A 23451-nucleotide genomic window follows, 5' to 3' on the forward strand; every position below is an offset into this window, starting at 1 on the left:
GTTTCGGATGTTAGTGTTACTTCTATTGCAAGAGGTATTGAGTCTAGCTAATGGTTCGTAAATTTTAGGTAGTCTTGAACGTAGTTTTGCGTTTCTATTTGCAATGTCACAGGGAAGGTATGTTAGCGATTGGTGGGTAATAAGTGAGTGTGAAAGTTGATGGCTAGGCTCTAGGGGGGGAGTTAAGAGTCCTTCATCCACAGGCGGTGTGCCCTGTTGTGTAGGCCTCGGATAGTGGTTTACTTTAGGCATTGTGGTCCAAAAGGCTGACAGGTAAATAAAAGTTAGTATCATTGTGACCTGGTTTTAGGTGCGAGCAGTTGGTTTGCAAGAGTCGGGTACCTCTAGGCTAGACGGAGCAATCATATGTAGGCTAAATGCAATCAGAGACAGGCTAAGTGCAATGTGGTCTGGGGGCGACCGTAAGGCACAACACAGTTCTAATGTGGTCATGGGCGACACAGCTCATATACAATGGGGTTGTATGTTGGCTGGAGTACATCAAAGTATTTGAGTACGAGGCTGGATGTGGAGGGTAAGAGGGTGGCAAGGTGGGTGCAGAGTAAGGCAATGAGCATGAGAGTGATACAGAGGCTGACGGGCCTTGATTGTTACAGGCGAATATAAGGCGCATGCATGTGCACGTTGCCTAGGCCTTTATGGGGCAACTCGGAGCACTTGTGTGCCTTTATACCATAGTGGGGCAAATTCAAGGCTGGCCGTGGATAAGTTCACTTGGGAGACCCTGTTTTCGTTATCGGTTAAATGAGTTCAATGCAACTTCCACTGGGTATTTTAATCATAGAGTAACCACTTAGCCATAACCGTCACGGCAAGCGGCACGGGCTCTGCGGCATTGGCGGTTGGAAGGGCTGGACAGGGACGGACAGGCCGTTGTCCTTATCCCTGTGGTCCTTGCTCCTGTGGGCCGGCTTACGCCTTGCCGGCGTGCTATTGGCCACTATAGTGGCTGCCCCAGCCAATACAGGTCGGCGACTTCCAAGAGGGGGTTTTAGAAGCCGGTTTTGTTTAAAATGCGTCATCAGCCTTTTTCTGGTATGGCTGAAGATTGTAAGCGGTACACTCCTTTCTGTGTAGCGTTTCTGTGCATTGTTTATTGGGTCTCTCTTTGCCCTGTCTGTAGATACAATTCCCAAAAGATGTTTCTGTATTGGGGGTTGGGCATGCTCACACTGAGACCCAGCCCTTCCTCATCTAAAGTTCTTCAGAAACAAGAAGCAAAAGAGCCCTTGTACGCCATTTCACTGTCTGATGATGCAGCCATTTTATACTTGCTTCCAAAAACTTAAGCTGTCCAAATGAGTATGGATGGTGTATGGTTACAAACATGTGAGTGTTGTGACCAGTGATGTGAGCACCAGGCCATGCATGTATTGAATTTAGAGATTCACATATACAATCCTTTTATCAAAGACTTGAGTGTCCAATATAGAGTTCTCTGATCACTGTCATAGTCCTGAAAGGCTCAGTGATTAAATGCAAAGGATACAGGAACCCTCACTGGTGCTAGTTGCCCCCTTTCCCACGCTCATAGAGGTATTATAGTAGAATAAGAGTGTACAGACTGTCCGTCTATAATAATATGGTTAGTCTAGTATTGCCCATTGCGAAATACAAGTCAGATGGTACAAACAGAACACCTACAACACAGGGCCAGTAGTCAGTGGGACCTCAGACCCCGGTAGGCTGGTCACACCGCAGTGTGCGAGTATGGACAGTTTCAAACTGCATTTAGGCAATGCCTTCACTAAGAGCAGGTGACAGAAAAACCGTTTACTTATACAGCAACAGCTGTGTCTTCATATTAGAATTCTTCTGTAAAGTGCTTCCATTACAATGGAGGTAGGGGCGCTATGTGACAAGCGTTTTCTGTAATATGTAAACTGGGCGAATCCCCAGCGAGGCTGCCTATTCGAATTACCAGGTTTTGGGGGCGGGGGGGGGGGGGGGGCAGGGTGGATACAATTGGACTGTCCACTCAAAATCAGAAAATATGTGGCGACGTATATAGCTGTCTCTGCCCAGCACTGAACCATTTGACAAAAAGTATCCAGACTTGGAGTCGGATGCTTCTGATAAAGTCCAAAGGTTGTGACAGGAACGAGTACAGGAATGCGCTGATCTGCTGTCCGCCACCGAGTACGTAGTTCGCACATACAGGGCGCTTGAGAAGAGCAGGAACTTTTGGCCAGGCGAGAAGCAAGACGGCTGGACCACACTTCCCGGTAGCCCCCGCGTCATGCGTGTGTCCCGTGACGCCGCCGCCGCCACCGCTCTGGTGAAGATGGCGGACGAGGAGGTGGATGGTCCGCAGAGGAACGGGGAGGGCCCGGTGGTGCCCGTTGGAGGCATGGGCGGTGGGGGTCCGCGTGTTGTCCGCATACTCAAGTCGGACTCGGGCTATGGCTTTAATGTGCGCGGGCAAGTAAGCGAGGGGGGCCAACTACGGAGCATCGGCGGGGAGCTGTACGCACCTCTTCAGCACGTCAGCGCAGTATTGCCCGGTGGGGCTGCCGACCGTGCTGGAGTCCGGCGAGGGGACCGGATCCTGGAGGTGTAAGTAACAGCGACGTGCCTGCACTGTACACCAACCTAGCCCTGTTTATCTGCATCACACACCGCCCCCAATGTGCTTCTGACCTCTGCAGGAGTAGGTGGTTCATATCACTGCAAAATACCCGGAAAATCATGCTTGTTAAGTGTCCTACGCGAGACTCTGCCAGTCCTTACTTGGGGTATAAGTAACGGAGGCACACCTTCACTTGACTTCTCCGCCCATCCTGCACTCCCTCCACCCGTCAGTTGAACTGTCTTAATTGCCCTCAACACACCCCCCTGCATTGACCACTCCCCTGACCACTTTTTTGTACGGTTGCTCTACCCCGCCGCCCTTCCTCACTGACTGACAATTCCGAGGCCACTGACTGGTCTAATCGGACATCGCATACAAAGTGATAAGGGATAGTGTGTTCCTGGAGTTGTATATTTCCAAGAGACACAAAGGAGTCCCGAGTTCCCAAGTCCTGCTGACCAGCCCTAGCAGGTTGCACCTTCCTTTGCTATTGCTCATCTATCGCTTCGCTTAACTATGCGACCCCTTCCCAGTTTTTGACATGGTTTTCGTTTGCACTGTACTTCTTACTCATTCTCCTCTTCTCTGTGCATCTTGGTGCATTGCTTGCTCAATTGTGCCTGTCCTCTACCCTATCCATTTTGTTTTTGAAATCTACTGTACGCATCAAAACGGACGAAGGTAGGTATTTGTATTTTGTTTATTTATAGTGCGCACCTTGCCCCTGGACATCTGGGCGCATGTTTAAGGAGGCGGTTACAAGTTACTTTTACAGTCTTACAGGGGTAATAACATCAAAAATGTTTGCTTTGTGTGAGGGCCCTGTATCCTATAGATGTGTCTGCTTCTCTGCCCTCGTGTGACTGTAACATGTTGGTGCGTGATTATGGGACTGTACACGCTGACCTCCATGCTGCACTCCCTTCCTGTAACATGTCTGATATAAGTACCAGGCACAGTGCCAAGGAAATCTACGTTGGCATCCCCATCCAGCCACAATTAAGACCCCACATTGATAACGATTTGTGGCGAACTGATGTTTAACTGTCCAGTTCATCAGATTGTTATGCCCCCCACCTATGTGCAGGTAGAATGCCTGGGGTACACTGTACCCTCTGGAAGTAGTATGTATTGACTGGGAGTAAAGTACTTGTAAGGAGGAACGCGCACAGGTTGATTCTGGCTCTGCTATGCATCTTTAGAAGACCCCAATTGTTGCATTTCTCGAGTAATGCTTAAGGAATCGATGGGCTGAAGGCTAAATCCTTGCACTTGCCGAGACTTCAATTTTCGGTATCTGGCCAATATGTGGGGTCTGTAAACGAATAGGGAGAAGTAGCCTGGCATGGGATTGAGCTGTTAAGCTAATGGGAGCTATTCCTGCTGCAACCCCCTTTCGCCCCTGCGCACACGTTAAAGACACTGGCTACCAGTCGTTAGTGCCCGTGTTCAGCGACTTTTTCCTCTAAGCCACGTAATGTGCGGTTGTACTCCATTTCAGGTTGTGATGCTAGCGTGTCATCAGTGTCACTCAAAAAGTACATTTTATAATACGTTTATTGTGGTTTAGTTCAAACTAGAACTGTACACACATTTAAACCAAATACAAATAGTAAATAATACAAGAATAAATACATATCTTGCATACATGCAACAATTCTCACATAAACATAGACATCAGAATCAAACAAAATTCATGCAATAGAATCCATAAGGCCCAGCTATCTTTAACATCATGGAGTTAGTCCTGTAGAAACTGGTACTGTGGCCACCATGACAGAATGCCCCTGCTGGCTTGTCTTCTTTCTTAGTTCTAGCGGCCTTACCATGCAACACTTCCTGCCCAAGAGTAGTAAAGAATATCACATATTAGCAAAAGACCCAAGGTCCAAAGTACCACCACTTCACGACCTGTTCTAAGACAGACATCTCACCAGTAATGTGATCTTTTACCTCAACCAAAATTGCACCCCCATATCCATAAGTGTCAAAGAATGGACCCCCTCATTCAATGAACAGGTTTAACATGCACAAGACGACACACAGAAACACAGGTTCGATCCCCGGATCCACACTTAGAAATCTCTGGGTATTAAGCGCGTTATAAATAACCTATCATATCGGCCACACACAATGTAAGGCAATTTGCATCGAAAAGTGGTATCTGTAAGCAGTTATCCCAAAAGGCATCTGCTACAATTCCCTCAAATCTGTGCACAAACCACCCAAATTGCACATATACGAAGGTCCCACTTTAGTGCACTGTGTGAGCACATGCCTGGCCGATTCTTGTTTTCCTTTTACACCACATATGTGGCAATACCTGTTTTCAGCAGCTAGATTTAATCATGGTCCCGTAACTGACCGAACCGGGAATTGATTTGTGCGCAACTTGAGCAGAAACGGTCTTATGGCCGGGTCGGGGCATAGAGGTAGTAGGTAAGATTGAGTTTTATTATATACATGGCAGCACCTGTTGTCTGCACTTGCCACCAGCTGTCCACACTTTTTTTTTTATTATTGTCTATTTATTTTTGTTTTTGCTTACTGTTATCCTATGTACTGCACTGCCCCCCTCCCCCTCACCTGCTTGATCTCAATGTCACCTGGCCTAGTAGGATCGTTCTGTTTCCCCTCCCTTGCCTCGTCACGCCTTGAAACACTTGTGTATAGGCGCGTTTATAAATGCCATATTATAGCATGTGTACAGACAGTGATTGAATAGTATTAAACAATGCAAAATCACATGGGAAGGATTTTCTCAAGTTGGAACAAATATATTTGTATTTTACCCAAAAATAACATTGCTGAATGGTTCATGAGAAATCTAGTAGGCCCTTTTTTTTATTTTTGTTTTTTTTTGTTTTTAATCAAAAAGAGACAAATGATTTTTATAAGAAGCAGTAAACGAAGTAAGATTTCATATAGATACGTATAAACTTTCTACCATATTCCAGCAATTTCCTCACAATATCCAAGTATAGATCATGTTCTTTTGGCTGATTTAATCAGCCATGTCATAGTCAACAAAGGACTTCAATTCCAGGTTCCAGGTGGTGGGTCTTTAGACTGTTAATTGAGTGCATAGAGTCCCGTCTGGATACTCAAGTCGATTGACCCAATAGGTTTGCATTGAAATATCATTTCACGATGTAATGATCGATCACTGGCTACTAGCTAGAATCTTGGCGTTTATCTTTGTAAATGCTATTTCCATTAGTTTGCTTGTGGCTACTGCCCATCATGCTTTTCACCAGAAATAAGTTGTCACCACCACGTGTCACTACCAAGACAGAGTTTACCCATAGTGGGGCCAAGATTGCTGAAAGTTCTCGATTGAGAGTGGGACAGTTTAGCAGCAGATGTCGAACTGTTTCTTTCGAGTCCTTATTTAGACACAGTCTGCATGTTGTAGCGGTGGCCTGGCTTCTTATCCCCAGAATCTCTCTGGTGTGGAGTAAATTCAGACAGGCTCGTAAAAAGAGACTTCGTAGTTTTTTGTCCAGAGATTTTTTGCAGTAGGCCAGAGGAGCATTTAGCTTGTTGTATGTTGGAGGCAAATGTTTTAAGGATTTAATCGTCGAGATTCCGTCACCAGTGGATATCCAGTCTTGATATTTCAGTTTCTGAATCACTTTTTGAGGAAAGGAAATTAAATCATCTTTAGTGCAGACCACCTCTTCCAGTTTTTTTTCTGGCAAATAGTCCACTTCTGGATCCCCTCGCATTTGGTAGCCGCCAGCTCTTTGCCAATGATGTTAAAGATCGGCAGCACATCTTGGATCAGAGTCTTTCTTTACATAGCCAGTGCGGGCAGACTAACAGTGGCCCCCAGTGATAATAGGCCCAGCTCTCTTCTTACAGCAGTGATCGGGATTGAGTTAGGTAGACCTAAGATCGTCTTCCAAATGTAGCCCTCCAGTTTTGGCCAGCTTGAGCTCGGCATATTAATCGTGGCGTCCATGCCGTATGTTAGTGCTGGAACGATTTTCCCCTTATCGTAGTTGATTGCAGGAATCAATGAAAATTTGCCGAACTTGCGGTCAATCAATTTCAGTTGCGAAGTCAAGTTCTTCCCTTTGTCCCACAGATATAATTGCATTTGGGACTCCTGTGGTGGTCCGTCGAGCTTGACTCCCAACTATTTGAAGTGAGGGACCACTTCAATACGGCATTTGTTCACAGACCAAGTAAGAGCTGCGTCTTGGGATGACGGTTCTTGGCGAAGATCATGATTTTTGTTTTGGCGATGTTGATAGTGAGGTTATTTAAGGCCATGTACACTGCCAAATTGTCCAGCTGGCGTTGTAAGCCTATTTGAGTCTTATCTAGGAGAATCATATCGTCAGCATAGAGGATTCGAGACACCGCGGTGTTGCCGAGCTTTGGAGGAAAGCTCCTGACGTTTGCTTCTGTGTCTTTAAAGTCACCCAAAAAGGCTAGGAACAGAGCCAGGGCTAGCGGGCATCCTTGTTTCACTCCTCTTTCTGCCGGGATTTCTTTAGAGTGCCTTGTTTGTTCAAGCGGACACATAAGGTGGTGTTTGAATGGAGGGCTATGATTGGTTGTAAGATTTCTTCTGGGCAACTCCAGCCTTTAAGCTTTTTCCATAGCATCGGTCTGTCGAAAGCCTGCGACGGATCTATAAAGGCCGCATAGACTGTTGGTGCTCCCTGCTTTATTTTGGCCTTAATCAAGCTCATTATAACGATATTCACTGCCGTTCCGCCGTTTTTTCTTGAAGCCCAACTGGAAGATATCTTCGCATGGGGCTGTTTTTGCCCACAGCCGAAAATGTTGGAGAAGAAGAGTGGCAAACAGTTTACCCATGATATCCAGAAGGGCTATTGGTCGATAGTTTGCTGGCTCCTCTCTGCTTCCTTTTTTTAAAAATTTGAATAACAGTAGCTGTTGTCCAGGAAGCTGGAATCTGTCTGCTCTCTCTGCATCGACTGAACAGAACACTGATAAAATCTGTCCATTCTGTGATGTGTGTTTTTAAGTCGGTGTTCGTAAGGCCGTCAGGTCCCGGGGCTCTGGAGGTTTTTAGCTTGCGAATGGCCGCTGTGATGTCTACTTTAGCAGAGAGATCTACCCAGGGAGCCAAGTTTAAGTCCAGGCTAGGGGTCGCGTTTGTTGGCAGAGGAGCAAAAGATGTGTAAAGAACTCGACCCAGGCTTGTTCAGGAACTGAGTTGATCATATTTGTTCCTGTATTTCCCTGTGAGATGTTAATCAGTGCCCAGAAATCGGCAGATTTTTTTTTTGTGGTTTTTTTTGGATAATGTTCTCATGTTTTCAGCGTCATTTTGGTACAGAACTTCCCTATGTAGTCTGATCCAAGTTTTGTTTGTAGTTTTTGTATTCCTTTGTCCGTAGTTCCCACCCCTGATTGGTGTTAGCCGTTTTTGCATTGCGTTTCAATTTTCTCACCACCATTTATTTATTTATTTTCCCCAGCTAGTATTTGATCATATGTGTGATTGTAGGTGAGGGGCATAGGCTTTGCCTCTTTCTTCTTAGTCTTGTACTTCATCAAGAGCGGGATATAGTTGGGTCTCTGAGATGTCTTGGAGGGCGTAGATTGATCCCCGTTTGTAGCAAGTTGTTGGGTCATTGCTCTCACCGTAGCAGCAGTTAGGCGGAGTCGAGTTTGCTGGGGATTGGATTCCACTGAGGCTGTGTAGCTTCTAGTTTCTCAAGCGGCCGAAAACCATCCGATAGTGAGCATGTTGTGATCGCTCGAGTCTGTTTTAGTTACCTTGAAACTATCAATGTCGGCACACAATTCATTTGAGATGAAAATATAGTCCAGAGTGGCCGCAGAGGAGCCTCGTTCCCAAGTGGGGATTTGCACTTGCCACTCTTTGATCCATGCTGCATTATGTAGGTTCCTTGAGGCCATCAAGTTCATCCAGGCTTGGCCCCTTGATTCCGTTAACGACGCTGGCACTGAATGTAGAGCTGCTTCTTTAGGGTGGAGGCATTTGGCGTTCAAATCGCTGCATATTATGACGTGCATGGTGTTCCATTCCACTACAATAGTGTCTGCCATGTCCTGGCAAAAAGCCGTGATCGATGTTCTTTGTGGGTTCCAGTAGGTGGTTATAACTGCAAGAGAGGTCTCCGTCCATTCTCTTGTGTTCTCCCGAAAGTGCGTCCAATCAATAAGAATTGCCAGAATTCCATAGGTTCTAACAATGGTTTTGGCGATTTTCAAGTTTTGGCCTATCCTCGCAGCAATGAGTAGGCCAGCGGAGGGCCGGCTTAGGAGTCCTCTCACCGCTGGAGAGACCTCAATTTCGAATCCATTCATGGACGGTTTTTCTAGGAGCCAGATCTCCTGAAGACACAAAATGTCGAAGCAGCCAAGATCTTCACTGTTAGGGTTGGTTAGGTGTGCATGGCCTCTGGTGTGCCACAAGGTTAACGTCAACACCTTTTGAGTAGTCGACTTGTTTGGCATCGTTGGATAATTGCTATTTGCTTCGATTTGAGGTGAGTGCTCCTTTTAGCCAGTTCCATGGTGCGCCCGAAGTCGGATCTTTCTTTGCGGTGTCCAATGTATCAGAGAATCTGTTATTCCGTGACTGATGCCTGCGGTTTCTATTACTGTTCAGTCTTCCTCGTTGGGGAGAATCGTCTCTTATCCTTTCTCTTCTTTCATATCTCTGATGCCTGTCCACTGAAGAGTGGTCCAAGGTACGCTTACTTTTGTTTACGGGGTCTTGGGGTGGGAAGACCTCCGATGCCTCAGCCAAGTCTTTCCGATAGGGTTTCTCTGTGTATCCTCCCCTTGCCGGCCTCAGATCTGTTTTTCCAAGTGTATTAACGATCATCTCCCTGAGGTTCCTTTTCCCTTTCAAGTCTAGCCCCGAAGTGGGCCTTCAGTTCCGCTCGACGGATGGTGTGTTGAACAGGTGCGTTCGGTGTCTGCCCACTCTTTAGGGCTTCCGGCACTTCTTGGGTTCGTTTTTTGTGATGATAGTGGATTCTTTAGTTCAGATAGTATCAGTCCGGCCGAGTTTAGTTCTTTCCCTACGTCCCGGCTCATGTGTTGGATTGCGGATTCTTTGATGTGCAGATATGCTCTTGCCTTATTGTCTCTTTGGTATGGCTCTATTAATTTGAAATCTTCCGTTTTCAAATGCTTTAGACCAGATGTGGCAGCTGTAATTTCTAGGACTGTTCTGCGGCTTAGAACCATATATTTATCTCTGCTTGAGGTCTGCTCAATTTTGAACAGGCGCATTGATTTGTAGGCATTTTGTGTTGACTTGCCATCGAAGAGCACTGATGCGCTTTGCAGAGAACAACGTAGCAGGAACATCGAAAATGAGGGGATGTGCATTGAACAGTTTATTTGGTAGGGTCAAGTTTAGACCGGATTACCTAAAACATTTTGATGGGAAACAGGAATTTGCACAGATATCTGGACGACATTACACTGTGTATTTGGGTTTAATCTATGCGCTTTGCACTGCACATAAGGATTTTCACAGAAGTACACACTTTGTTGTCAAGTATTCACTGGAATCCAAGGTCTAAGATCTTCAATTGACTAAGCACTGTTCTCGGAGCCTTTTTTTCACATGGTGGACCAATGGAACGAGCAGTGCGTCCTGGTGATGACAGCTGGGCGCGCTACCAATCCCTTAGGTTCTATTACTGGCAGAATTTGCATGCTGCACAGGCACTCTGGAGGTTTTAAAAACGAGGCTTGTGGCTGAGGTTAAGTGAGGAGAGCAGGCAGAAGATATTTTTGCAGCTGTGTTGATGCATGCATACCTGTAGTACTTGGTGGGTGGTTGAGCTTCTAGGTGTTGTGTCTGGGATTATGTCTACCCAAGTACTGGGATTCATTTGCGCAGAGGGTGGTATGTACATTGGTTGTAGAAATGTACTGATTTGTTGGGCGGATGCTCAATTACCATGTGTGGATTGCATAATTGGTATGCATATTGTGTGTTGGAATGTAGAATTTGAACGTATTAGTGCACAGAGCAGTCCAAGATTTCTGCAGGCATGCAAACCTGAAACAAAACATAATTGCTCATAACACAACTTGGAATGCATAAAAAGGCTCTTGCAGAAGGGTCTCATTTCACTTCATCACCTTGTTACCGTGTCTCTCTCAACTTCGTCTCTCCTCGTTTTCACTTCTTTCGTTTTTCACGTTTTTATTTCTCTAGTTTTTTCACCTTGTTTTGTCGCCTTTCGTGTTCGCTCTCCTATATGTTACTGTGTGCCGCAGGAAACTGGCAGTTGAGGAAAGGGTGCAGTCTGGAGAGAGTCCACTAATTACCATAAGCTATGTGCTAAGCATTAGAAGAGGCAAGAGCATTTGGTTCAGACAAGCTTCTCTTTGAGATATGCAACCTCCAGCCATCCGCCGCACCTGAAAGTTTCAGAAATGCACAGCACTTAAGAGGATGGACTGGTTTCTGCAGCTGAGTCTCTGGGTTCTTGGAGGATCCTGCCACATATTGCAGGAAGTGTTTGAAATTTTCATTGACCTGGTCTTATCTACTTACCCAGATGCTTATGATCCATGAGCAGTACACAACCGGGTAGACACAGGGCTGGTAGACCGAAGATCTGTAATGCCTTGGTCTTGTACTGCACTAACAACTGTAGCATTGTTACCAAACCCAGATTCCGGTAGGCGCAGCACGGCAATTGGGGACAGGGTGGCCTCTTCGAACTCCAAGGATACTCGCACATACCTCAGCACCTACAACACTAGAATGCAGCTTCCCCTCACGATTAATTTGGCCTGGCTGCACACATAATTATACACCACCATGCACACCACAATGACTTTTAGAACGCAGCTGCCCTCCCCCTCCCCCCACAATAAATTCAGCCTAGTTGTGCACATAATCTCATATTGGCACTGCCCCACGACAATTTGGCCTTGCTGCACCCATGCTACCTGTACCTTGAACACTAACTCTTGCATTAGAATGCAGCTTTCCACCATGAGTTTCACATACCTTGCACATTATTTCTAGCATTGGAATGCAGCTATCCACCATGAAAAACGTGGTCTAGCTGCACCCATACAGAGTGCACACACGCACTGTGGACTGCTCTGACTATCTCTACTTACCTGGACTCTGTCCCCTAGGGCATTCAACCTACAGCGTGTTTGAGACCTTACCAATGGTGAAAGGTGCTAAACAAATGCCCATTAACATACGAAGAACCAGGACCTAGTCCGTAGCGTAATACTAATCTTTTACGTGAGATGCAAACTTGAACTTTTTGTCAATTATATAAAATTAATTATCCTTTAAATGTCTTCTAGATTTGTATGTTGTTTTTTTTTAATACATATTCCAAGATGAAGAAGGTTAATGCAACAAAGTTATGTTTGTATGGCACCAGTTTGCAGCAGGAGCCAAATGTAGCTGTTGGTGTCAAGCTAACCAGGCTCTTCTTAGCTTTTAGCAGGAGCTAAATGGCTCCCTGCAAATCTGTTTCTCGATCGGTGCAGGGGTTAGGTCGGTGCAAGAAACTTGCGTTTCTTCTACAGGGGTACCACAGTGTCTCCTACAAGCCTCAAACTCCTCACGCAGCCACAGGCCAAAATAAAATGCCCACCCGCCTCCCCTCACTTGGTGGCGTTCCCATTTGATTTTAGAATGCTGAAAACAAGCAGAAGGTTCCTAATATTGAAGTGAGGACTAGGAAAGATAAACACTGCTGGCGGATTCCTCAAATCGCCACACAACGGCGTTTGCACCACCCCTTGGCCTAAAGTGTGTGCATCATTGAAGGACTCTGAAGAGAAGAATACTGACAGTGAAAGAAGGGGATTGGAGCCAGGTGGTTAGGATGGGCAGTACAATATTACAGCAAATAGGATTATCTCCGAATCCTTACTATGTGCTGCTCTCTGCCATGGCCTCTTGGAAATCTTTGTTCTTGAGGTACAATTATACCAGGAAAAGAGTATGTATGCAATATGGATCTTTGTCATCCTAGAGATATGGATGGGCTGTAGAGATTATCCTATTTACAAGGCATGATCTGTCCACTCGGGGTTCTCCTGGAGCCAGGAAGTAATTGCTTCAACCATGAGCAACTGTTTGGCATACATGTGGAGTGAGGGTGGGATTTACTGATTTGTACCCTAATGTTTACACTTCTACATAATGATTTCTGCGATCTGGGTCAAAAATCAAGCTTGTCTAGTTTTGACGCTAGTTCTAAAGGTGTATGTTTCAGCTACTTGAGCTCATTTTGGTTGCCTGTTCGTGTTCTGCTGCCTTGTGATAAATGGGCCCTCCATGCGTCCAAGCTTCCCCATGCCTGCTTATTGCGGGCCCCTGCTGTCTGCATATTTACTGCCTTTTCTTGACTTACTGTCCTGGTCTCCAACTTTAAGTACCATTTCCCCCTTTTTGTCTTTACATGCTCTACTTTCTAGTGGTATGTATGTCCTTCATAGTCTCCATCTTTCCCCATACCTCTTTAGTACTGTTTTCCCTTTTGTCTCGGCGTGGTCTCTTTTGTGACGTGCAAGCCCTTTAGCGGCCTCAGTAGGATTTAGGAGGCTATGTCTACTGTCTGACAATATCAGGGAAGCTTGCCCTGCAGTGGCCCAGGTTCTGTGCTCCTAATTTCATGGTGTACAAGCACTCTAGAGCTCATTTTCCATTGAGCCGCAATGTGAATGGAAGGCGTGAAAAATGCCCCAAGCCCAGAGTAAGACTTTAACGCCTTCCATTCACGCAAAGGCTCATTGTCAAGCATTTGTATGTCAGAAAGGAGGGACAGAACCTGCGTTTCCACCGCTCCCTTCCTTTCCACCATACAAATGGCATCTGCACCGGCATGGATTTTCGCGCCAGCGCAATTTCTAGAGATGTATAAAGCAGGCGGACCCCTTAAGGATCCATCTTTGTCCAAACGACTACTAAGTCTGTCATGTCCGTCCTGATAACCACATGATCTCTGAATGTGAGGTCCATCTGATGGGTTGTTAATAAATTTGCTTTCGTTCCATTACTATGTAAATATATGTATAAACCTAACTAATAATAATGTATAATTGTAACCAACAATACTTCGCCCTGGTTCTGATCTCCTGTTTTTCGACTCTGACTTGAAGGTGATCTGTAACACACCTCCAGTATCTATTTCTGTAAAAAAAGGTAATTTGTACCAGATGTATTGTACCGCTATTTTAAGTCTAAGCGCCCAGTTACCCTTGGGTGAGGTGCGCTATATAAGAAAATGAACGAAACTAATCGTACACGATCTGCAGGGAGCGTGTACTATTGAACCCTGCCCGAGATGGCAAGCGGCACTCGCCAGCTGCCATGCAGCGTTTACTCACTTTGCACTGCATGCAAATATGAAGGGCAAAAGGCGGCGTATACCCTTGTATGTGCCTTTTTGACCTTTTACATTTGCACCCTGCAGTGCAAATGATGAAAATTTGGCAGTGTGGGGCTGTTTATGATGTTGTGCAAACGTAACGTTGCTCTACTGCCAAAATGCTCATTTTTATCCTCTAACATTCCAGGGCAGTGTACATCTCTGAAGTTTCATAGCTCGTGGGGAGGATAGCAATTAGCAGAAGTTGGTGGAGCTTTTGCAATATAGCCTTGTGATCTTGGGCACACATTACATATGCTCAACTCTTGGGTTTTACATAGGCCCATTACTGGGAACATCAACCACGTTTCATTATTATGTGGAAATATAGCAGAACGACGTTGTTTCAACATAAATGATAGAGCAAGCATTTGCCCTGTTTGTTCATGTCTCGTATGCCAGTTTTGAAGGATATTAAATATTTGCTCTGCACCCAAACAATAAATTTGCAATTGTGGCTTTCATGTCTTTCTCATTGTCCTGTCAGGAGTGTAAAGCGGAAATTAGCAAATGCGGCTTGCAGTAAGTAACAGCAGCCTTTCCTGTCTGATTTTGATAAGCATGTATCGGTGTTCTATTCCATGCAGTAACCAGGTTTGTGAACAACACAATTGATGACTAGGCCACTTGTTTCTACTATATTGCAAGCATGAAAACCTGAGCCCAATGAACTCTGAACGGCAGGTCAAGCACATATCGCAGAACTGGGTCTTAACACCCTAAGTATGATGCTGCATCATATGCCTTCCCTACATGTGGATAATGATATTAGGTTTGTGCAGGGACGTTCACTTAGGTTTTCATGCCTGCAATATAGTTGAAACAGGTAAATTCACTGTATACCATGTAATGGGGCTTTTATCGTAGATTCTGTTGTTGGTAGAAATACAGTACACATCGCTACTCGCGTTCAACCATGCCAATCGCTGTCCTCGGATGAAGCATTGTTCTGGGGGTGTAAGTTGTAGACCCATCGCCTACCTACAAAGCACTGCCTTCTATGATGGTGAAGATGGACATGGATCTATATACCTCTGCCCTGTACCGTTCTCCCATCTGCCCCTGCCCTCCATGCGCAACACTATTATCCCCCCCTTCTCTTGCGTGGCACAAACAGGTAGCCAGGATGTTGGAAAATACTTATTTGTATTCCTGCCTGTGTTCAGAAAATAACTTTAAGGCAAAATGATGAACATATGTTGATTTTTTAATGCTCAGACACAGGTTTTTATTTCCTCTGCAGCGGACTCCACATGGTCATACAATATACCATGTGAACCACCTGACCTCTCTCAATTATCTCGGTGTCTGCTCGCCCCTATTCACAAGGAGAGCATTTATACATTTTACAGTTAGTGTAGTCTTACAAAGGTCTTTAGCCCTGGGCTAAATCTGAACTCTGGCCAGGGCGTCAACTTACTCTCTCGCAGCTGTTCCTTGGCTATACAGCATACTAAGCTTGCTTTGTAAGCACAAGTGGGCAGCTGAGTCCATACATGGGTATTCTGTGTTGTTGCAAGCTCAGGATTTCTAAAGCAGGACATGTTCGCAGCTTTCCTGGTTTGGAGAATCCGTCACAGAATTTTGCAAAGCCTACAGTTTTAATACAAGGTATACAAGGATCAGGATCCGGGCTTCTTGTGGACAGTCTTGCATATCGTCTTCGCGTTCTCACAGTAAAATCCTTGAGCTTGTGCACTCTTTCCTTGTTAAGACTCTTGATCCAACGTCGGTTTACACAGGCCAGCAATGCCTGTGTAAACCTTAAGACTGTTTGGACTAAACTTCTCAGATGTCAAATTTACCTTCAAGGTTTTCCACAACATTGTACTCTTAAACTTTAACAGTACTGTATTTGTTTTACCCCACCTCACCTTTCTATTCATTATGTTTGTACTGCAGCACAGCTACACTCTCCCATGCTATTAACATTTCCAAAATGTTTAATGTCAAGCTTCAGTCCTTCATGAAATTACTCTTGTCCAACATGTAACTGCTCTTACGTTTTTCATTTCCTGTTGGACCCTTGTTTCTTGTCAACCATTCCTATTTTCATTGCAGTACGTTTGATTACTCTTTTGACCTAGTTACCCTTGCTGCTCTTCTCCCCACAACTCCATTGTTTTTAATTGCTCCACTCTGTGCAGTTTGCTAGTGGTGACTGGGGACTTTAGTGTGTTTTTTTTATTTTTTTTTATTGGAGGGGAGTAAATGTATCCCACAAATATGTCAGAGCAACCAAGCATAGCGAGGGAACAACCAACCAGCGTTTCTCCCCAATAACATTTTTTAAATCGTGGGTAAAATGGAGCTTTTTACAGCACACATTTAAAAAATAAATAACAAATTGGGTAAAGAGCCACACAGTTTGCAATTGGTTTTGTAGGATATCTCGTGAACAATCGAATAGATGCAAGTCACCAACAGCGCAAAGTCGCATTTTCCAACATAATTTTTCATGTCTTTTTCCCACACTATATGCCATTATAAAAATAAATCTTCATACCCAATCTGCCCATGTATTTCCATGCTTGCTGCATCAATAGCTGCCAGCATTCCCATATTGGAACATACTTGTTTGTTTTGCACATAATGCCAATAATGAATCTATAATAAAACATGTGGAGACACTGGCATACATTGGCAAAGGCAGCATGGACAGAAGAACAAACGCCTGCTGGATTTGATAGTAACAATTCCATGCTACATGTCAAGACTGGGAGCACCATTATAGGCCAGTCTTGCCATGTAAGAACACTTGGGCCAGTCTAGCCACAACATCATACTTATCATGTTGTCTTTACTCTCAATGCGCACTAAATCATGCCATACAATAGGAAGATAATGTATTTAGACTGGCCCACCAACATAGGACAGTGTTACTACGTAATAAGTTTGCTAATACTCCTCCACCCTCAAGAAAAAATGAGGCCCACTTCCTGGCCGGCACTCACTCACACACTCATTAATTTCTCCGATTCACGTGTGCACACATACAGCATACCATTGTTTTATTCACTCGCATACAATTACAGACGCTTGAATGCCTGTTTTTCTTACCTGCAACCCTGGTTCAGACGCGGTCTTCTGCGAAGACACCGTGGCTCCCAGGCAGTGTTAAAGGGTTCCAGGAAGCAGAGAGTTTCCTGAGGGCATGTTCGGTGTAGCCGGAGTGCCTCAGTCATGCCACCCAGGAGTACCCAAGTGTGCGGTCCAATGAACGGGAAGTAACTCGCCTGGCCTTGTATGTCCCATTGGGCATGCACGGTGGGGAAGCTTAACTGTCAAAGGAAAACTGTTTCCCTTTGACAGGTGAAGCCAGTCCAGGAGCTTTTGGGAGCACTTTTGCTGTGTGGCTTTAGCTTGTCTAGGATGGACGACTATGGCAGGTCGGTGTCCGTCGCCTATTATGGACGAGCCACCCCTGCCAGTTTGCTGTTTTTGCATCTTGATTGATGTGGTGATTAGTTGCTTGTTTCTAGTGCTGCCAATACATCCTTCATTTACAAATAATGAGCATTAAAATACCTACCGTAGCCACCCATCTCCTGTGTTGGCACACATTAGCGAGGGGGGCTTTCTCACAGTTGATTGCGAAAGGTGATGTGGCAACCCTTGCACCTTGCCGCCTTAATGTGTTATCTGCCACTCAGATGGTTTGTATGTTGAACAGTTTGAGGAGATGCAGTTAATGTTACACAGTTCGAATATTTAGGTTGTAGCGCGGATAGCAGCTTGGGGGGGGGGGGGGGCTACAACCAAAAGGCTGGCTAGCTAGCTAGCCTTGGGTCCTGACCTTGGGGTAGTCCTGATCTTTTACAATCGGAACACCCCTGGTTGTTGGTAATCTCGGGTTTAATATTTTTGCACTTCGGGTTGTAAGCATAGGATGGTCCTTTCTACTCCGACATGCTATTTGATTGACCGTTGATTGTGCTCGGACGTTGGTAGTGGATTGTACTTTTGTACGAACTGCATAATTTGGCTTTTTTATTTTGAGTTTTTGCCTATATGCTGAAACTATTGTTTTGGAGTATATCTTGGTAGAGAGATGGCATGAGGCACACACCGCTTGTGGGTGTCTATTTACCCACCCATTGACTGCCCATGCCCGTTCCAATGCCTATGGCCATTTCTACGCCACCTCACCCACCCCACCACCAAGAGCACATCCTCCTGGCAGTTTTTTGTGTCAGATCAAGCCATTAAACTTTGACCTGCCAGTGAAATGTTTAAAGGGATGGTCTAGTAAAAAATTTTATTTAAAAAAATAGATAGGCAACATAAAAAAAATACTAGCATTCTCTGTTTTAAAACTTCCTATGTAAAATTTTGAGCTATTCAAGCTCAAAATTCGCATAAGCAAGAACATGGGCGCAGCCATTTTGTGAAATGGAGGCCCTCCTGTGCTGGCTTTTGCTTTTGCGGCTCTAATGAAGGAAAAGACAGCCAGCTGTAGTAAACAAAGGCTACCGCTTGGTGGCTTTCCCTTCATTAGTGCTGTAGGCGGAGGACGGGGACCGGAGACCAGAGCAGGAAAGCTGCAGCTGAATCTCGGTAAGTGCTATTTATTTTTTTTACAAAAAATACACACTAGCTGCATTTTTTTTTCTAAGTTTTCCGGGCTGGAGGAGCCCGGAAAACTTAGAAATAAAACCACAGCTTTAAAAACGTTGTATTTATGTTTGCGGTCGCTTTTGAAGCGACCGCAAACATAAATACAACGTTATTGTGTTGGAAAACGCTGCTGTTTTTCAGTTTCTCAGGCTCTTCCGGCTCGGAGCCTAAGAACACTCCATTTTGCAGCCGCTTTTGTAAATCCTTTGCTTTTACTAAAAAAAAAAAAAAAAATTCTGTTTCTGCATCCGAGTATAGGCGTGCATGTGCCAACATGACGGGTTATCTGCTTGGAAGCACTTTAAATTGTGTACAAAGAGTGGGGGTGTCCTGACTGGAAAAGTCTAAGCCGACTGCCGCTTATTGATTGCAGCCTAGGTTTAACGACAATGTGTTATCCTTGGATATCACCATTTGTGTATTTACCAAGGATAGCGGTACATAAGAGAACCATAATAATCCACTTGTGCTAGACCATTAGTCTGTAAAAGAACAGCTTTTATTAAGTGACTGTCCTTGTTCTTTTACATATTTTTTGTAAAGAAATTATAAGTACAAAATATACAGGTGTACATTTTTTCACCAAAGTCACATATACAAAATATAAACAAATATAAAACTAAATGGAGAAAAATGTAGAAAAAAGAAGAAAAGACATGTAGCAAAAGATAGGACAAAGTCATACATGTGCATTCTAACAGAAGTATAACGACATTCTGTTGCTGCTACTATATTTCATTTTTCTAATTGTAGACAGTTATCCTCGAAGGTAAAAGTCCTTGGATAGGTCTAACTAAGCCAGGCTAAAAGGTGACCAAAAAATATATAGTTGATCGACGTCCCTGAAATGAATCTCTACTGGATCTGGGGGGGACCCCGCCACACTACAAGGGTAAGGGAGTCCCAGGACGTTTCCGCCTTAGTGGGTCACAGCCTTCTTCATGGAACCAAGGAGTGGAGTACCCTGGATTGTATTCTCGTCTTTGCTCCTGTTGTAGAACGGGATAGTGTGGTCTGCTAATTCTCTGCTCTTTTGGTGTGATAAGGATTCACTGGTGCCTATGGCTGAAGAAGCTATGTCAACTGTAGATCGGCATCATAGGTACACAGGTAACGGTCGGGTCTTCCCGTGGTTTTATTCATACAGGGCACACCAACAATTCATGTTGTTCCCCATGTTGTTCCACTCCTTGGTTCCATGAAGAAGGCTGTGACCCACTAAGGCCGAAACGTCCTGGGACTCCCTTACCCTTGTAGTGTGGCGGGGTCCCCCCCAGATCCAGTAGAGATTCATTTCAGGGACGTCGATCAACTATATATTTTTTGGTCACCCTTTAGCCTGGCTTAGTTAGACCTATCCAAGGACTTTTACCTTCGAGGATAACTGTCTACAATTAGAAAAATGAAATATAGTAGCAGCAACAGAATGTCGTTCTACTTCTGTTAGCATGCACATGTATGACTTTGTCCTATCTTTTGCTACATGTCTTTTCTTCTTTTTTCTACATTTTTCTCCATTTAGTTTTATATTTGTTTATATTTTGTATATGTAACTTTGGTGAAAAAATGTACACCTGTATATTTTGTACTTATAATTTCTTTACAAAAAATATGTAAAAGAACAAGGACAGTCACTTAATAAAAGCTGTTCTTTTACAGACTAATGGTCTAGCACAAGTGGATTATTATGGTTCTCTTATGTACTGCTATCCTTGGTAAATACACAAATGGTGATATCCAAGGATAACACATTGTCGTTAAACCTAGGCTGCAATCAATAAGCGGCAGTCGGCTTAGACTTTTCCAGTCAGGACACCCCCACTCTTTGTACACAATTGTTAATGGCCCACAGTCCTGAGTCTTGGTAGGGCTCTCCCTCCCGTATTTTCTGGAAGCACTTTAAGACTGTAAGCGCATGGAATTAAAAGCAAAGTAGCACTGGGATTTGGAGAATAGGTTGCTTTTTGATGTATGGGGTATTGATCTGTTAGCACTCATTGCCATTTCCCAACCCCTATGTAAAAGTGGAAGAATTGGATTCGGGACTGTAGAAAATTCGAAGATGTGACTGAATGTGAATTCCTAGTGATTACTCCCGCCCCCCCTCAACTTATGCCTTAGGTTTGCTGTGATTTTTAATGCTGTCTAATGTTAATTTTGTATAATGGTAAAGGGACACTTCTCCAATCCCCTGCTCGATGTTTATGGAGTGCTCTTTAACTGGCTGTGGGAGAGTAACATAAAGTGCTTGCAGTGATGTCACAATCTTGTCTATTTTGCCCTGGTTGATGTGGGAGGGACGGACATCCGACATCTTGTAATATATATCGTTATCCTTGGCTTTTCTAGGCATGTGGAGAAAATATCTCTGCTTCCTACTATTTCATAGGATCACTCCGTTTGTATGCAGTCTACTCTGTTCTTGCTTTCGCTAAAGGGCTTATCTACCTTGCCTGTAATCATGTGTTTGAAAAAAATAGTTATGGCTGGAGACTCTTGAGCCAGTGCGTGACCAGTTGGGGGCAGGGGGGTGTTACGTGATGCCTCTTTTGTGATCACATCTGGAACATAGCAGATGACTGGAAATCTCAGTGGATGGGACCCCATAATAGGGACTTCTCACGCTTAGCATGGGATCGACTGATTTGCCTTTATTCGGTCCTCCTTAAGAAATGGTACAAATCACACGAAAAAGAATGTATTGCAGTGCAAAGCACAGAAATTCCCATTGAAACTATAGCGCTCCTTTTTAGTTTTAAAAAAAAATGTTTAAAACAATTTTTCTAACCCAAACATAAGATACTGACTTCCACATACGTTTACATCATACGTTACCGAATTGAGTCTGTGTATACATCTCCCCCACCCCCATGCCAGCCTATTTTACCTGCTTTTGTTCCATTGCATCGACTGTTCTTTTATACCTTGCGTTGATCCTTCCATTATGTACTTCAGCTGCCCTTTGCGCTTTGGCATACTTTGAAGCCATCAGTTCCTGTACTATCTGCTTCCATAACCCTAAGTCCACATTTTGTGCCTCTTTGCACACCGCGGTTTCTGCCAGTATCAATTTTTGGGCGGTCGCTCCACCACCGGTTTATTTCTGGACCTCTGGGTGCTTTCCAGCCCATATCTATCCGTCGTTTTGCTAGGATATAAACTCGGTCTTTCAGCTTGTTCACGTGTCTTGCCCTCTTCGGGCGTGCACAAACGCCCAGCATGCAGGCCTTTGGGGGATCCCTTATCCAATGTTAGCCCTGGCCGCGGGTAGGGTGGGTATATGTCTTCCCAGTATTGATGGATCTGTCCGCGTGCCCATAACATATGTAGCAGGCCAGTTTTTATCAGACCACATTTTGGGCCGGACTGTTCAGTGACATTGCTGAATTTAGCTCTCTCCGGGGTTGGGTCCGCTCTATGCTTTATGTACAATTGGGATTAACTGGAATCTTGCATTTTCTTTTAATAAGTCCACGCTCTGCTCCATACTGCGTCTGTCATTTACTCGTGCAAGTCTGCCTCCCAACTCAGCCTAGCCTGCCCCTGCATGTCCCCCTTCTGTGACATTAATAGCTCATGTATCCTTGATACTGCATGCCCCCTTTTGAAATATCATCATAAAAAGTTTCTATCGCTTCGACTGTCTTCAGCACGCCCTCTGTACCCGGCTATTTTCACTTTAATATAGTGGTCAGTGAGACGTATGTTATATGCTGCCCCCCATGTGTGCCTGTCTCAGACGTGAGTGTTCCAAAGTCCAACAGCCTGACGTCTTGTAACAAAATCTCCCACTGTTACCGCTCCCATAGGTTCCCAATACCACCTCACATTTAATCTGAGTTGTGATGCTTCCTCTTCAAGTGTCACTAGTGGAATCTGAGGGGATTAAGGTATATCCTTCCCTAGAAAGTGGTATCTAGACTACCCATCGAAATTAGTTTCATCGAATTAATATCCAACAAATTATATTCATTGAAAGCAATTTCCATCAAAATGCACTTTCATTAAATACATTTCGTTGGATTTCGATTGGGCTTAGAAAGGGGTGCCCTTGAGGTTTGGGGGGGATAGGCGGGACCCCCCCACCAAAATAATGAACAATACAATGAAATGTTACATGAAGCTTGCCAGTGCCGAAATACTTTGAAGATTTCACCACTGGACAGCTCATGTAACGTTTTAACGTGAAAAATAAATGTATCGAAATGCTATCTTTTACATTTAAAAGTACATATCCATCGAAACTTGTCCATTCCTATATTCGATGGACAAGTTTCGATGGATATGTAATTTTAAATGTAAAAGATAGCATTTTAATGCATTTACATTTGGTGCTTTTACTTCGATGGATTTCTTTTTCGATGAAAAGATTATAAACCATAGAAAGCGTGGGGCCCTATGCCACATCTTCTTACTGAGTCAACAGCAGCAGGGGTCGCTGGACCCGCTGCGCCGCCGTCCATATTACCTCCTTCAAGTAGAATGAGGTGCATGCTGTCTGCAGCATCTGCGTTTCTTGGGAGTGTTCGTCCGACAGCCAGCTTGTAACATACTGCAGTTGGTATGCCAGAAAGTATGCCTCGAAATTTGGTACCTTTAATACTTCCCTGATCGTACGGCCTCTGCAATTTCATCATTCTGCATCTAGAGTTTTGCCATAGGAAGGTACGGCATATTGTGTTGTTTCCTTAAAAGGTATATTGTATGGGATGTTAGTAAAGAAATGTAGGAGCCTCGGGTGTACCACCATCTTTAACAGTGCTGCCCGCCCCATCACTGAGAGCGGTAGTCTGGGCCAGAAAATCATAGATTTCTCAATATTGTCTACTGCTTTCATCGTGTTCTGTGTATATT

General features: G+C 44.5%; 1 protein-coding gene across 3 annotated transcripts in view; it reads left to right on the top strand.

Annotated features, from left to right (window-relative positions):
• The first annotated feature begins 2245 nt into the window (after nt 1-2245).
• Nucleotides 2246-23451, top strand: part of SNX27 (sorting nexin 27) — a 990538-nt gene continuing 969332 nt past the window's right edge. For all 3 annotated transcript variants that reach the window (XM_069650534.1, XM_069650552.1, XM_069650543.1), the window contains exon 1: nt 2246-2577. In XM_069650534.1, the coding sequence (XP_069506635.1) occupies nt 2261-2577 (317 nt within the window). In that variant the 5' untranslated portion in view covers nt 2246-2260. The remainder of the gene's footprint in view (nt 2578-23451) is intronic.

The sequence above is a fragment of the Ambystoma mexicanum genome, chromosome 1p (assembly GCF_040938575.1).
Source record: "Ambystoma mexicanum isolate Mex_15411 chromosome 1p, UKY_AmexF1_1, whole genome shotgun sequence".
Classification (NCBI taxonomy): Eukaryota; Metazoa; Chordata; class Amphibia; order Caudata; family Ambystomatidae; genus Ambystoma; species Ambystoma mexicanum.